This window comes from Arachis stenosperma, chromosome 5 (genome assembly GCF_014773155.1).
Source record: "Arachis stenosperma cultivar V10309 chromosome 5, arast.V10309.gnm1.PFL2, whole genome shotgun sequence".
Classification (NCBI taxonomy): domain Eukaryota; kingdom Viridiplantae; phylum Streptophyta; class Magnoliopsida; order Fabales; family Fabaceae; genus Arachis; species Arachis stenosperma.
The window spans coordinates 11,639,611-11,656,018 of record NC_080381.1 but is presented as its reverse complement, the minus strand read 5'-3'; the positions used below and the strand labels follow the sequence as shown (position 1 = coordinate 11,656,018).

General features: G+C 40.1%; 1 protein-coding gene, 1 long non-coding RNA gene and 1 other non-coding gene across 3 annotated transcripts; 1 reads left to right on the top strand and 2 right to left on the bottom strand.

Annotated features, from left to right (window-relative positions):
- Positions 1-602: 602 nt before the first annotated feature.
- Positions 603-1,493, top strand: LOC130982675 (uncharacterized). The gene is made up of 3 exons (XR_009087188.1): positions 603-654; positions 806-987; positions 1,058-1,493. It is a non-coding gene; the product is annotated as an uncharacterized LOC130982675 (long non-coding RNA).
- Positions 1,494-1,632: 139 nt separating this feature from the next.
- On the bottom strand, positions 1,633-2,716 carry LOC130982674 (protein RADIALIS-like 3). The gene is made up of 2 exons (XM_057906723.1): positions 2,420-2,716; positions 1,633-1,721 (listed from the first exon to the last, which is right to left on the bottom strand). Exons 1-2 carry the CDS (start codon positions 2,692-2,694, stop codon positions 1,697-1,699), a joined length of 300 nt encoding a protein of 99 aa, XP_057762706.1. The 5' UTR covers positions 2,695-2,716; the 3' UTR covers positions 1,633-1,696.
- Positions 2,717-16,143: 13,427 nt separating this feature from the next.
- Positions 16,144-16,215, bottom strand: TRNAQ-CUG (transfer RNA glutamine (anticodon CUG)). Its single transcript has one exon. It is a non-coding gene; the product is annotated as a tRNA-Gln (tRNA).
- Positions 16,216-16,408: the final 193 nt, after the last annotated feature.

Genomic DNA, 16,408 nt, shown 5'->3' with positions numbered 1-16,408 from the left:
AAAAAGAAGTAAAGAAGGAAAAAGAGAAGGATAAAAAAAAAGGAGAAAAAAATGATGAAGAAAAATACCGTAATTTAAAAAATAATTATAACAATTTAGTTAGACTTAAATGAATATTTTATTTGGATGTTGGATGTAGAGCTTTATCTTTCTAATTAAGGTGAAAGTTTTTTTGGAAGTAGCCATTGCAACAATAGCTCGAGTTACTTCTTTGTATCTGGGCAAGATCTGTTTCCTTTTTTGTTTTGTTTTGTTTTTTTTTTTTTTGGGAAGGGTGGGGTCCTGGAGCTAGGTGGAAGCTAAGTTTTCCTTTCGAAGCTAATCAACATTATTTTCTCTTTTTCTGTCTTAATTAAGATTGGATAATGAAATAAGTCAAAGTCAAAGAGCTAAAAGTCTAAAACATTGTACAACTGGTGGACCAGATTGAGTAGTGTTGGCCCAAATTTTAATATGCCCAAATTTTAAGTAATATGGTTATATGGAGACGTGCTAACTAACAGGCTTTGGTAAGGGACAATTGTAATGGGCTTGGGCCGTAAGCACAGACACTTGGCCCAAAAAGAGTCGTAAAACGAATACGACGCCGTAGGAGAGAAAATCGCCGGCCTTAATGCAGTGCGGTGGTAGAAAACCGAAATAACGAATTTCAGAGTAAGTTCCGATTGGTCCTCTCCAATATCCAGTCCCTGATGTGTTTCTGTTTTAACCGAATTTATTAGAAAGAGAAGAAAATTTCATTGTTATGTTGGTATCCTCTCTCTTGTGCGGTTAACGGTAGCTGTATTAACTTTGTGCATGCCAGGTGTTTGTGCAATGGCTTCTAACAGTGATGACAAGGAAGCAGCACCAAAGAAGACCTCATTCTGCCAGAGGAACAAGTCTCGGAATGGAAGCTTCGTCTCTACTCTTCGAAATCACTTCCATGAATTTATCCATGCTCCCATGGATCAAAACAAGACATGCTTGGCAGACACTTTTCAAAAGGTAAACATTTTCAGATAGGAATCATTTCTGCAAAATTTCGCTGTTTCAACTTGTATCTTATGTGAAACAGATGATGAATGCATCAAAGAATTTCAGAAAGGATGGTGACAGCCAAAAATGAACCCTTCCATCATCTAACAGGAGTTAGATGACTTTCTACTTTCTTCAATCATCACCAGATCCATTCTCTACTAAAAACGTTTCTGTTCTGTGAGTAATTGCTGCCTTAGAACGCTTGAATTTTATTGGACTGTTGTAAATTTGTAATATAGTTGCTTCTTGTTGCTTTTACGTGTTGAGTAATTAGTACCACTTTTGTTGTTTATTTCATGGACTTCCCCAGTCTCTTCAAGATTGTCATTAATGTTACTCTTTGAATGCTTAATACTGTAGTCACTAGTCAAATTAAGCATGGACCTTGTGGAATTTCAGCCTTTTATGTATAATTAGCCTGACATTAGATTCTAGTAATTCATCAAAATACGAATGAAGTTACTTATGTGAAATTCATTTTGAGCACTCATTCCTTCAACGATAGAGATGCCATCGTGAAATTTAAGCACGGAATAAAGTTATTACATACACCGGATAGCGAGGAAAAACAAAAAAAGAGGATTGAGGAAGAAAAATACAAAGTTACTTATGGCCAAAGCTCATAATTTTAGGACCGACTTATTGAGACATTGTGCAACTCTTCACTTATAAGGCTTCAATTCAGTTTCAAATTCCTCAGCCTGCAGATAATTTTTACCCCAAAAGAAAGAAAACGTTAGCAAACAAGCAGGATGTATCTAGTAATATTGTTTTTACTTTTGTTGAAGTAACTTGGTCTCTAATAGTACTGTCTAAAAAATGCAGGTCCCTCAGTCTTTATGTATTTTCCTCTATGTAGGCATAAATTTAAGACAAACAGCATTCTTGGGCTGTAAAGATTCCCACAAGAACTAGCGGATTCCTTAATAAAAAAAAATATTTTAAAATTAGACATCCAGTCAAATTAAAATGGCATGTTTGAAGTATGCAGTACATATATACATATAATATAATATTAATGTTTGGGATTGTGGTCCATAGTCCACATACACTAAGTTTTGCGGCTCTCCTATTGTCATTCGTTTTTTTAACATGGATTTTACCCCAAAAAGAGTGTTTTGCCATAAACAGAAAAATGTGTGGGAATCAACTTTTACTGATTGTCCTAGACTGATGGTTATAAACAGGGTTTTACTCATGTGAGGTGGGGATTTATATTTTATAGCGGGTCCAACTAGAGACAAGTGGGTGACCAAATGATCAATAATCAGTTCTCGGGAGTAGTTTCAAAACTTGTAACAGTAATTAGTGCAGTGATACTTATAGGAAAGTTGAAGTTTTCAGCAAGATAGGAACAAATGAAGAATCACTTGAAGAATCTACTTATGGACTCAGTTACCTCTGCTCTGCATTGCTGATGTTTACTTTGCTACATCCAGCATTCCTCTTGTAAGCAGGGAGTGGAACCTTGCCTGACTCAATGTCTTTGATGTCCTCTAGTAGCATCTCATATCGTCTCTTGACTTCCACTTCATTTGTTCCTCCAACAAACATGGCTATCTTGTACCAACGATCTGTGGTTTCTTCATCGTATATCGCCAAGGCATTTTCAAACAGTTTGTTCTGCTTGGTTGTCCACCTGGAGTTGGGAGAGGAGAGTGTGTTTGATGCCATTGCAACAAAAGCCAGAAGAGAATATGAGATGGGAAAAAATGAAGTAATCCTTCACCCTAAGGCAAGTAGCTACTGAAATATAAGAATCTTTGACTGCTAAAAATGGGTGAGAGAGAGAGAGCAATAGGTAGAAAGACAAGTGGGGAACCCAATGGAGTAGGAAGCTGTGGATGTGAATATTATAGGACACTGGATTCGAAGCTGGACACGGCAAAACAAGTTATTGGTGCATCATTTGAACTGTTTATGGAAAGTTTACAACTAGTCAAACACAGTACATGTTATAAATGCTATGCTTATATAATATGATGCTACATGCAGATGGTTGATAAATGAGAAGAGGTTATTTCTGAAGATTAGTAAGTTGCTTCCTTTTCAAGTCTTCTCATGTTCCTAAGAAAGCAGCAAGACGGGTTTTAGTCCCAATATCCCAGATTTGTTATTGTTGTTTAATGTCATGTGATCTCTGAAGCACAAACTATCATAAAAATGATGGAGACAATGAACTGATAGTGCCGTTTAAAGTATTGGAGTTGTTAAGTGACTTTATTTTCCTTGATAATTTATAATGTGATAATTACTCCTTATGTTTCCGTAGGGATCAGTTTGGTAGGTAAAGATGGGGATTTTATTTTATTTTTATTGACGAATTAGATAATACCTAAAATTTAGTCACATTTTTAGTCGTATTTGTTTAGTTTGGGAAGGACATTCAAGTTTGTAATATCGAAATAGGGCCTTGGTTTTGAACTAATAAAGCTAATTCCTTCTTGATTGAAGAGAAACGTAGGACAAAGAAGCCATAACACGTGGATTGGAATATTTAAGAACTAAAGCAACGTGTATGTACTAAAATCCTTAATAAATCCTCCAACAAAATTTTAATTCAAAGATCTCGAATCTCACTATTTGAGCACTATTCCGCAATTTTCTTCGGATGTAAAGACATGAAACCGGGTGCTTTTTGTGGGTGTTGCCGTGTTGGGGAATGCGTGCTTTTTAAGAATGTAGTATCGTACTTGCTTCACTATTATTCGCTGGCCAATTCGATGGCCAATTTTATAATATTTTTTATTTAGTATCTAATTTTTATTTAATTTATTTTTATAATAATTTTTAAATATTTTAAATTTTTTATATTTATAAATTTAAAATTAATTATTTAATTATTTTTAATAATTAAACAATAATTTTTAGTCACTATATCAAACACTTTCAGCTAATGCTTGCTGTTGCAACAATTGCATTTTGATTGTTTTGTTTTTTTTTAATCTCTCTTCCTATTTAGTATTTATAAAGCAAGAAAGAATGAAGCTAAGAGACGACCAAGTGTATATTATTATTATTATTATTATTATTATTATTATTATTATTATTAACACGTGCCCCAAAATTATATTAGTAGAAAAAAAATTTTTAATTGATAATTTTAATATATATTCTTACGACAGTTAAATACTTATTATTAAGGGTAAAAAATCCAAATAAATCAGGCTGAGAATTTTTTTACCCAAATCAGCCAAAATGAAAATTTTTTCAACAATCAACCAATGACCATTTAAATATAATTCGAATCAACATGATTTGAACTTGGATTGCATGTAATTCGAATCATATAGATTCGAATTACTCACTGACACTCAAAGCAACATAATTCGAATTTAGCTGATTCGAATTAGGCAGCAACATGTAATTCGAATCAAGTTGATTCGAACTACTTCTATGCATACTGTTACGGTAGGTAACCGGAGATTAATTCAATAGATGGCGTTTAGCGGCCCAAGTGTATGAAGGAGGAGAGCTCCGGGCGTATCTGCGACTCGGGAGGCTCCGACCGACTTGCGCGCGTGGGTGAGTGGGGGGTGGTACCTGCAAAGACACTCCGATGCCTAAGTTAGCAAGGGTGTAAGCAGGTCTAGAGAGTATTGGAACTTAGGAATACCTGAGGCGTGTCAGTGTACTTATAGTGGTGAGCCAATAACCACCGTTGGAGTAGTGCCGTATCTTTAGGATAATAACCGTCCCATTATCTTAGGGAGGTTAAGATATGGCTTTATGAAGTGGTTAGAGAGATTTCAGGGGCGGTTACTCATTTGAATGAGTATTTATCTGCCAGCTAATCTCATAACCGACTTCTTCGTACTAAGTCGTGGTTAACACCGACTTCTTAAGTGAAGGTTGGTGCTTTGCTAGGCTTAATCTATTGGATCAGGCCTTTCGATTGGACCTGGGCCCTCAACATTGGGCCAGGGTATGAACAGTGCCCCTACTTGAGCCCAAGATCCCTTTAAGGCTTGGGTTCAAGTATTTAACTCGGGTTCGTAGCCGACCTTCACGGATTTTGGAACCGACGTGATTTTCGCGACCTTTTGTTTCTGACAGTTACGTCAATTCAAGCGTCGTGTCTGTTGGGGAAGCGTTTAGGGATTGAGGGCTTTGGTAACGGTGCAATCGCATTAATGGCTGCCTCGTTTTTACCATTATGCCCCTTAATGTGTTTATAAATGCTTTCCCTCTCTTTCGTTTTTCCGTTTCTGCAAACTTTCAAACTTCTTCTTCCCTTGTTCGTGCTGCATTCTTGTGTTCGAGAATTTCTGCTCTCTCCAACCTTCATTTCTTGGATAAAGGTTAGTTTTATTTATATCATGCTTTATGTTTGCATGTTCTGTTTTGTGAGTGGATAGGTTGGCCTGTAGATTCTAGCCTCGTATCTCTCCTCTTTAGGGGCCGTGTGTTTGATTTTCTTTTTTCTTTTTTCCTTTTGTAGGTTTCTGCCACTTTTCTTTATATAAAAAATGGCTTCCGTAGATGTTCTTTCTCAGTGGGTTGACGTTACGGTCCTTGGGGAGGAACCGTTAGTCGATGCTGAGTTCATCACTCATCTTCGTACTCATCACAGGCTCTGTACTTCGGAGGAGGACGAGCCAAAATATGAATTAATAATCCCGGGTCCTGAAGACCGGGTCTGTTTTGGGAGAGAAAATGAGGCGGCCCCTCATTTTTTCTTTATGTATGAGTGCATGATCACCCGTTTGGGTGTTTTTCTTCCTTTCTCAGATTTCGAGATATCTGTTTTGCATCACTGTAGAGTTGCCCCTACTCAACTTCATCCCAATTCTTGGGGTTTTTTGAAGATCTACCAGTTTATAAGCCATGCTCTGGACTTTCCGACTTCCCTAAGGATTTTCTTCTTTCTCTTCCATATGACTAAGCCCTTTAGTGGGCTAAACAACAAACAGCAATGGGTATCCTTCCGAGCCATACAAGGTCGGAGGATTTTCACCCTTTTTGACGAATCTTTTCACGACTTCAAAAACTTCTTTTTCAAACTTCAAGCTGTAGAGGGTCACCACCCCTTTTTCCTGGATGAGCATTCCTCTCCCCGCTTCCCCCTTTATTGGTCGCCGCCTTCCTCTTGTGAAAAGTATGGTCTAGATGACCTGGACGAGGTGGAGGCGGCTATTGTGGGGTTTTTTCGAGAAGCGTGGGGGAAGTCCCCATACTTGGATACTCGAAAAATTCTCCAGGGTACACCGACCTTCGTTCAATCTCAGCTAGGTAGTGCATGCGTTCTTTATTTCCGAGTTGTTTCTGCCGACTTGCATTCTACCGACTTGTAATTTTTGTTATTTTTTTCTTTTGCAGATATGGCAAAGAGGAACGCTCAGGAGGCCTACCAAAGGGTCCAGGAGGCCAAGGCGAAGTCCCGGGCTAGGTCCGGTGGTGCCAGGGCGATCACCTCTCCTCCTCCTCCTCCTCCTCCTCCTAAGAATACTGGCACTCCTTCTCAGCCCCTTGTCATTTCTTCCTCCAGTTTGCCCCGACCACCCCCTTCTACCCAAATTCTCTCCGAGCCCGAGAAGAAGAAACGTAAGACTTCAGAGTCTGGCTCTTCTTCTTTTGATGGTGGGGTTAAGGCGGATGCTATGGCATTCGTCCGAAAGAACATCTATCCTTTCATTAGTATGGATGATGTTTCTGTTCGAAACCACCTCACTACCATGGCTGAGGAGAGTTTTAGGGCAGCGGGTGTTTGTGGCAAACTTTTGGACATTTTCGAGAAGGCTCCTCTCAGCTCCTTGGGGGCAACCTCAAAAGTTGAGGAGCTGGAGGGGAGGCTTCTTCTTTTTGAAAAACATGAGAAGGAGTTGAAGGAGGAGAGAGATAAATTGAGGAAGGAGAGGGATCACCTTAGGGAGGAGGTAGGTAAGCTGCGGGCTCAGTGCACTTTGGAGGCTAACCTGAGGAAGACGGCGCAAGACAGCTACCATAGCTTATTTCAAGATATTGTGGCCGTGAGGAAGGACTTGCTGAACTCTCGGAACGCATATGCCGAGTTGGAGGACTCTATCGCTGATGGTGCCGAGGAGTCCTGGAGAATTTTCTTGGAACAAGTCAGAGTTATCGCTCCCGACTTGGACCTTTCTCCTTTACATCCCGACAAGGTAGTTATTGATGGTGCCATCGTGTATCCTCCTGCTCCCGAGGTTGTTTCCGAGTCGGACCTGAAGACTCGGGGGCAGAGGATTATAGAGTCTCCTCCTCGTCCTAAGGATGCCTCAGGTTCTTCCTCCGTTCCTCCGGCTGGTCCTGGTGGCGCCCCTCCTGAGCCTAGCGGTGGTGATTCCTCTACTCCTTTGAAGAAATGACTCTTTTATTTTTTATGGCTATATGGGGGCCCGGCCTGTGGGTCCCCTCTTTTTTAAACTCTGTTTCTCTGTTGGTGGTTGTGAACAATTTCTTTTTGGCCTTTTAAGGCCGTAAACAAAAATATTTATGGCGATTACCCTTTTTTAAACAAGGGCGTAGAAAAATAAATGCCCTTTTTTGGATAAGGGTTCTAAGTTACCTCGTGCGTGCATGCTTTTCTGTTTTGGTATTTTTGATCTTTTTTGAAGAAACCCCTTGGCTTGCTTTGTTTTCTCGAGCCTTTTTCGTTCAAGGGCTTTTATGCAGCCTTTAAACTTTTTCCAGGTTTTCCTATCTCTTTTGTTATCCTTTGTACTCAACTTTACTTTAGTGAGCTTCTATGACTTAGGTTATTTATGTGATGCGTTTTTCCTTTACTCGGAGCTCGGTTTTCTTTTTCCCGGGGCTCTTTCGAGTTCATTTTACTCGGATTTTCATTTCGACTTGAGAGTCGGATGATTCCTGAGCTCTTACGATCAACTCATATAACCTCTTTACGCCGACTTGTACCTCGTCGTTTCATCCTGACGACCATCTAGGTCGGTCTATGGGATTTTCACGTTTTGTCGAGCTTAAGTCGGCGCGTTTCGTAGAAAGACTTATAAAAAATAAAGGAGGATATTTAAGAGAGATATAGTAAATGAAAAAGATCTTTATTAATTGGGAAGGTACCTTTTTGCTACTAAGGGTCTTGATAGCCTATTTTCCCTTAGCCTCTACTATGATGCCTCGTTAAAAACCCTTCTCCAAAAAAAACCCTTTTCTTTGGGAAAAAATCGTGAAGTTGGGAAAAGAGTACATCAGGGAGTAGAGTTCGCTTTTAACTGTAGTACCTTTTCATATTACAAGCATGCCACGACCTTGGTAGCTCAGTGCCATTTAGGTCGGTTACTTTATAACAACCTTTTCCTAAGACTTCTTTGACTTTGTATGGTCCCTTCCAATTTGCGGCGAGTTTTCCTTCTCCCGATTTGTTGACTCCTATGTCATTTCTGATTAGGACCAAGTCATCTGTAGCGAATGTTCTTTGAATGACTTTTTTGTTGTACCTCGTAGTCATTCTTTGCTTCAATGCAGCTTCTCTTATCTGGGCTCCCTCTCGGACTTCGGGGAGCAAGTCGAGCTCCTCTTTGTGCCCCTGTATATTTCCGACCTCATCGTGGAGAATTACCCTTGGGCTTTGCTCACTGATTTCTATTGGAATCATGGCTTCTACGCCATAGACTAATCTGAAGGGCGTTTCTCCTGTGGCGGATTGGGGAGTTGTCCTATAAGCCCATAATACTTGAGGGAGCTCTTCGGCCCAAGCTCCCTTTGCTTCTTGTAGCCTTTTCTTTAATCCTGCCAGTATGACTTTGTTAGCTGCCTCGGCTTGCCCATTGGCTTGTGGGTGTTCTACCGAGGTGAACTGGTGCTTGATTTTCAGACTGGCTACTAGATTTCTGAAGGTGGCGTTGGTGAATTGGGTTCCATTGTCTGTGGTGATGGAATAAGGTATTCCATACCTTGTGATGATGTTTTTGTAGAGGAACCTGCGACTTCTTTGAGCGGTGATAGTGGCTAGCGGTTCTGCTTCTATCCATTTTGTGAAGTAATCTATTCCCACGATCAAGTATTTAACTTGTCCTGGTGCTTGGGGAAAAGGACCTAACAAATCCATTCCCCATTTTGCAAAAGGCCAGGGAGAAGTGATACTGATGAGCTCTTCAGGTGGAGCTACGTGGAAATTTGCGTGCATCTGACATGGTTGGCATTTCTTCACAAATTCTGTGGCATCTTTCTGTAAGGTTGGCCAGTAGAATCCGGCTCGGATTACTTTTCTGGCTAATGACCTTGCTCCGAGATGATTTCCGCAGATTCCACTATGTACCTCTTCCAACACCTCGGTGGTTCTTGAGGTCGGCACGCACTTCAGCAATGGTGTTGATATCCCTCTTCTGTAAAGGACATTTCTCACCAAAGTATAATGTTGTGCTTCCCTTCGGATCTTTTAGCTTCTTTCTCCTCTTTGGGGAGGATGTCGAATTTCAGGTATTCGACTAAGGGATTCATCCATCTGAGGTTTAGGCCGGCTACCTCAAGTACCTCTTGTTCATCCTCTGTTTTTGATACCGAGGGCTCTTGGAGGGTTTCTTGGATCAGGCTTCTGTTGTTCCCTCCGGGTTTGGTGCTTGCTAACTTGGATAGGGCGTCAGCTTTGCTATTTAGATCCCGAGTTATATGCTTAACTTCGGTTTCCGCAAAGTGCCCAAGGTACTCCAAGGTTTTCTCCAAGTATTTCTTCATATTGGGGTCCTTTGCCTGATACTCTCCGCTTATTTGGGAGGTCACCACTTGTGAGTCGCTGTAGATCATCACTTTTGTAGCACCGACTTCTTCCGCTAATTTTAATCCGGCTATCAAGGCTTCATATTCTGCCTGATTGTTTGAAGCCGGAAATTCAAATTTTAAGGAGACCTCTATTTGGGTTCCTTTTTCATCTACTAGTATTATGCCTGCGCCGCTCCCTGTTTTGTTGGAGGATCCGTCTACATAGAGTTCCCATGTAGTCGTCTTTTCCTCTTTCTCACCTGCATATTCTGCAACGAAGTCGGCGAGACATTGGGCTTTAATTGCTGTCCGAGTTTCATATCTCAAATCAAACTCGGAGAGCTCTATTGCCCATTGAACCATTCTCCCTGCAACATCCGTCTTTTGGAGGATTTGCTTCATGGGTTGGTTCGTACGGACTCTTATTGTGTGAGCCTGAAAGTAAGGTCGTAGCCTTCGTGAGGCTATTACTAAGGAGTAGGCAAACTTCTCTAGTTTGTGGTACCTTAGTTCAGGGCCTTGTAGGACCTTACTGGTAAAGTAAACCGGGTGTTGCCCATCCTTGTCTTCTCTGATCAGAGCTGATGAGACAGCCCTGTTTGCCACGGATAGATATAGGATAAGGTCTTTTCTCGGTGCGGGTCGTGTTAAGATAGGAGGTTGACTTAGGAATCTTTTGAACTCTTGGAACGCCTCCTCGCATTCCGGAGTCCATTCGAATTGGCATCCCTTCCTCAATAAAGAAAATAGTGGAAGGGATTTCAGTGCCGATCCCGCCAAAAATCTGGAGAGGGCTGCCAGTCGGCCATTGAGCTGTTGCACCTCTCTCAAACAAGTCGGGCTTTTCATTTCTAGGATGGCTCTGCATTTGTCGGGATTGGCCTCAATCCCTCTTTGTGTTAGCATGAAGCCTAGAAATTTCCCCGCTTCTACTGCGAAGGCGCATTTTGCGGGATTTAGTCTCATCCCATGCAACCTTATAGTGTTGAAGACTTGTGAGAGGTCTGTTAAGAGGTCGTCTTCTTGCTTGGTTTTTACTAACATGTCGTCGACGTATACCTCCATTAGGCTCCCTAGATGGGGAGAAGACACTTTGTTCATTAGCCTTTGATACGTGGCTCCTGCATTCTTTAGTCCGAATGGCATGATCACGTAGCAATAGTTGGCTTTTGGTGTGATGAACGATGTTTTCTCCTGGTCGGGGCCATGCATCGGGATTTGGTTATATCCCGAGTAGGCATCCATGAATGATAGGTATTGGTACCCCGAGCTGGAGTCTACCAGGGTATCAATACTCGGTAGAGGATATGGGTCCTTAGGACATGCCTTATTCAAGTCGGTATAGTCGACGCACATTCTCCATTTACCATTCTGTTTCATGACTAGCACTACATTGGCTAGCCACGTTGGGTATTTGACCTCTCTAATAAAGCCGGCTTCCAAGAGCGCCTGTACTTGTTCTTCTACTATTGAGGCTCGTTCTGGTCCGAGCTTGCGTCTTCTTTGCTGTACAGGTCGGGACCCTGGGAAAACCGAGAGCTTGTGAGACATGAGCTCGGGATCGATTCCGGGCATGTCGGAAGCCTTCCATGCGAAGAGGTCGGCATTAGCTCTTAGGAGCTCTCCCAATCTTTGTTTTAGGGTTTCCCCTAGGTTGGCTCCTATGTAAGTGTTTTTTCCTTCCTCCTCACCGACTTGTATCTCTTCGGTTTTTCCTCCCGGTTGGGGTCGCAGCTCTTCTCTGGTCCTTGTACCGCCTAGCTCTATGGTATGGACTTCTTTGCCCCTTCCTCTCAGATTTAGGCTTTCGTTGTAGCACTTCCTTGCCAACTTCTGATCTCCCCTGACCGTTGCTATTCCTCCTGGAGTCGAAAATTTCATGCAAAGATGAGGAGTTGATACCACTGCTCCCAGGCGATTAAGGGTAGTTCTGCCGATTAAGGCATTGTAGGCTGACCCTTCATCGATGACTATGAAGTCTATGCTCAAAGTCCTTGATTTTTCCCCTTTTCCGAAAGTGGTGTGAAGGGGTAAAAATCCCAGTGGTTTTATTGGCGTGTCCCCTAACCCATATAGGGTGTCGGGGTAGGCTCTCAATTCTTTTTCATCTAACCCTAGCTTGTCGAAAGCGGGCTTGAAAAGGATGTCCGCCGAGCTTCCTTGGTCTACTAGGGTTCTATGGAGATGGGCATTAGCTAGGATCATAGTTATCACCACGGGATCATCATGCCCGGGTGTTATCCCTTGCCCATCTTCTTTTGTGAATGAGATAGTGGGGAAGTCGGGTGTCTCTCCCTCGACTTGGTAGACTCTTTTGAGATGTCTTTTACGAGAAGATTTGGTGATCCCGCCTCCCGCAAATCCTCCTGAGATCATATGGATATGTCTCTCTGGGGTCTGTGGTGGCGGATCTCTTCTGTCCATATCATCTCGCTTTCTTTTCCCGTGAGTGTCCGACCTTTCCATGAGATATCTATCAAGCCGACCTTCTCTGGCCAGCTTTTCTATCACATTTTTGAGGTCGTAACAATCATTGGTGGAGTGACCATATACTTTATGGTACTCGCAATAGTCGCCGCGGCTTCCCCCTTTTTTGTTTTTAATAGGTCTAGGGGGTGGCAGCCTTTCAGTGTGGCATATCTCTCTGTATACATCCACTATAGAAGTTTTGAGAGGAGTATAAGAGTGATACTTTCTGGGCCTTTCGAGACCGAGTTCTTCCTTCTTTTTGACTTCCCTTTCCCTCTCCTTAGATGAGGGAGAGGGTCCAGGTCGCCAGCTCAGGTCTCTTAATTTTGCGTTCTCTTCCATGTTGATGTACTTTTCGGCCCTTTCTTGTACATCACTTAGAGAAACGGGGTGCCTTTTAGATATGGACTGTGAGAAGGGACCTTCTCTGAGTCCATTGACTAGCCCCATTATGACTGCCTCTGTGGGCAGGTCTTGGATCTCCAAACATGCCTTATTGAACCTTTCCATATAGGCTCGCAAAGATTCTCCGACCTCCTGTTTTACTCCCAGGAGGCTCGGTGCATGTTTTACCTTATCTTTCTGAATTGAAAACCTCATCAGAAACTTTCTTGAGAGGTCTTCAAAACTGGTGATTGATCTCGGTGGGAGGCTATCGAACCACTTCATTGCCGCTTTCGACAGAGTGGTCGGGAAAGCTTTGCATCTCGTAGCGTCGGAGGCATCGGCGAGATACATCCGACTTTTGAAGTTGCTTAGATGATGCTTTGGGTCCGTGGTCCCATCATAGAGGTCCATATCAGGGCTTTTAAAGTTTCTCGGAACTTTTGCCCTCATGATGTCCTCACTGAAGGGGTCCTCTCCACCGGGGAATTGATCCTCTTGGTCGTCGCGGGAGTTATGGCCCTTGAGGGAGGACTCTAGCTGTAAGAGTTTTCTTTCTAACTCTTTTCGCCGTTCCATCTCCTCTTTGAGGTACCTTTCAGTTTCTTTCTGCTTCTCCCGCTCTTGCTCCAATTGTTCTAAGCAACTGTGGACCAACCCCATTAGTTCAGTTATGTGGGATGGTCCCCCTTTTTCCGATTCTCGCTCGTCTGAGGGGTTTGCCTTCGGATTTTTTACCCCGGAGATGCCCTCTCTATGTTGATCATTAACTTCCTGGTGGAGGGTTACATCCACGTTGTCATTACCTGCGTTCAGATTCTCTTCTTCGGAATCCGTTTCCGCATGGATTTCTTCGTGGAATCTATCCGCCATCGATGGGTGATCTCTCGGGTCCCCGGCAACGGCGCCAATGTTACGGTAGGTAACCGGAGATTAATTCAATAGATGGCGTTTAGCGGCCCAAGTGTATGAAGGAGGAGAGCTCCGGGCGTATCTGCGACTCGGGAGGCTCCGACCGACTTGCGCGCGTGGGTGAGTGGGGGGTGGTACCTGCAAAGACACTCCGATGCCTAAGTTAGCAAGGGTGTAAGCAGGTCTAGAGAGTATTGGAACTTAGGAATACCTGAGGCGTGTCAGTGTACTTATAGTGGTGAGCCAATAACCACCGTTGGAGTAGTGCCGTATCTTTAGGATAATAACCGTCCCATTATCTTAGGGAGGTTAAGATATGGCTTTATGAAGTGGTTAGAGAGATTTCAGGGGCGGTTACTCATTTGAATGAGTATTTATCTGCCAGCTAATCTCATAACCGACTTCTTCGTACTAAGTCGTGGTTAACACCGACTTCTTAAGTGAAGGTTGGTGCTTTGCTAGGCTTAATCTATTGGATCAGGCCTTTCGATTGGACCTGGGCCCTCAACATTGGGCCAGGGTATGAACACATACCATTCAACGTAATTTATATAGTACTCCTAACATCTTTTAAGCCATTTTTTAAAATTATTTTGTATATAATAAAATATTTTTTTGTGGTATAATTTAAATAAATTTATTAAAAAAATTTATAAAAAAATATTCAGGTGTAGTTCGAATTAATCCACTTCGAATTACGTTGAATAGCATGCATGGAAGTATTTCGAATCAACTTGATTCGAATTACATGTTGTTGACTAATTCGAATCAGTTGAATTTGAATTATGTTACTTTGAGTGTTACATGCAATCCAAGTTCGAATTATGTTAATTCGGATTACATTTAAATGGTTATTGATTGATTGCTGAAAAAATTTTCATTTTGGCTGATTTGGGTAAAAAAATTCTCAGCCTGGTTTATTTGAGTTTTTTACCCTATTATTAAGGTTCAACTAAAACCCTTACAATCTCTTTTGTTCACATTTTATTGACGTTAATAAAGCTTTTCCATAGTAGAGCCTAATTTGGTAAAGTTTTGTTTTTCTTTTAAAATAATTTATTAAATTTATTTTTTTTAAATAATCTTTTAAAGATGTAACAATTATGTTTAGTAAATAAAATAAACTAACTTTTAATAAGTAAAAAAAATACAAATATTGTGTTTAATAAAGTTATTTTTAACATTTTAAAATGATTTAATAGATATAAAAATAAGAGTAACAAAAAGTGTAAATATTTATTACAATAAAGCTCTACATCTAAATAAAATACTTAATTAAGTTTAACCAAGTTATTATAACAACTTTTTAAATTATGCGCCTTTTTCTTTTTTTCCTTCTCCATTTTCTTTTCTTTCTCTGTTTCCTCCTCCTCCTCTTCCTCCTCCTCCTCCTCTTTTTTTCTCCTCCTCCTCCTTTCAAATTCGCGTACATGGGTTCTTTTTCTTCTTCTCTTCTTCTTCCTCCAAATTTGCGCACGTAAGTTCTTTTCCAATGTTGCGTCTTCTTCTTTTTCTTTTTCATTATCGTCATCACCAATAACACCAACATTTTACAAACATCTTTATTAGTTCTGATTTTTTCTGCTGCCATTATTAAATAAGTTCGATTCATTTCTTAATTTATTTCGGTTTATTTATGTGTTAATTGAGGTTCACTTGATGCTACTGATAAATATTAACCAAATTTTTTATTCCTTAAGTAATTTCGGTTTATTTCTTAGTTTAGTTGAGATTCATTTGGATCCAGAAATGAATTCGATGTGTTTTTGTTAATGATTAAGTCTTATTGACTGTTTGTTGAAATTTGAACTAATTTTAGTTCATTTGTGTGCTAATTGAGGTTTACTTGATGCAGTTGATAAGTATTGACCAAATTTTTTATTCTTTAAGTAATTTCGGTTCATTTGAATCCAAAAATGAATTTGATGCATTTTTATTGATGATTGGGGTTTTTTTATTACTTGTTCAAATTTGAACTAATTGAATGGAATTGAGTGGAATCTAATGCAATTGAATAAAATGATAATGAATAATTTTATTTTTCTTTATAAAAAAATTTAGTCAATACTTATCAGTAGCATTAAGTGAACCTCAATTAACACAAATACATCGAATTTATTTCTAGATCTAAATGAATCTCAAATAAACTAAGAAATGAACCGAAATTTCTTAAAGAATAAAAAATTTGGTCAATACTTATCAATAGCATAAGGTGAATCTCAATTAACACACAAATGAATAAAAATTAATTCACAAATGAACCGAAATTAACTAAAAAATGAACCAAAATTATTTAATGATGACATCAGAAAAAATCAGAACTAATAAAGATGTTAGCAAAATGTTAGTGTTGTTGGTGATGACCATAACAAAAGAGAAGAAGAAGGACAAGACGAAAACGAAGACGAAGAATGATATATTTTACGTTATTAAAATGCGCGTGTGTACACGGTGTGATAAAAATAGTCTTTGTTAAGTTTGGACCAACTTAATTAGATTTAATTACCAAAAAGTACTTAGATGTATAACTGGACTATATTTATTAATATATAAAATTATATTAAAATTTTTTATTTAAAAAATATAAACATTAAAAAGTATCTTAAGTTCTTAAAAAATACGTTCACAAACACTATATTTAAGAAAATACAAGCACAAGCCCATAAACGAAATGAAAATTTGAAAAGGTCCCACCGAGATTTGAACTCGGGTTACTGGATTCAGAGTCCAATGTCCTAACCACTAGACCATGGGACCATTTGGAAAGATATCACATAATGTATTATCAATACATAATCTTAACTATATTGAAAGGAGGAAATATTTGGGTTTAAAGATTTATATGCATTTATCTTCATATGAAATTGATAATTAAAAATGTTTAATAATTCAGTCAAATTTATCAAATTATTTAACAATTTTAAATATCAATTTTAGACTGTATATAAAT

Bases quoted from the DNA above. Each gene is read 5' to 3' on its own strand.
- LOC130982674 (XM_057906723.1), bottom strand. From the start codon at position 2,694: ATGGCATCAAACACACTCTCCTCTCCCAACTCCAGGTGGACAACCAAG. The intron at 1,722-2,419 runs GTAACTGAGTCC...AATTATCTGCAG, and splicing joins ATCAGCAATGCAGAGCAGAG to GCTGAGGAATTTGAAACTGA.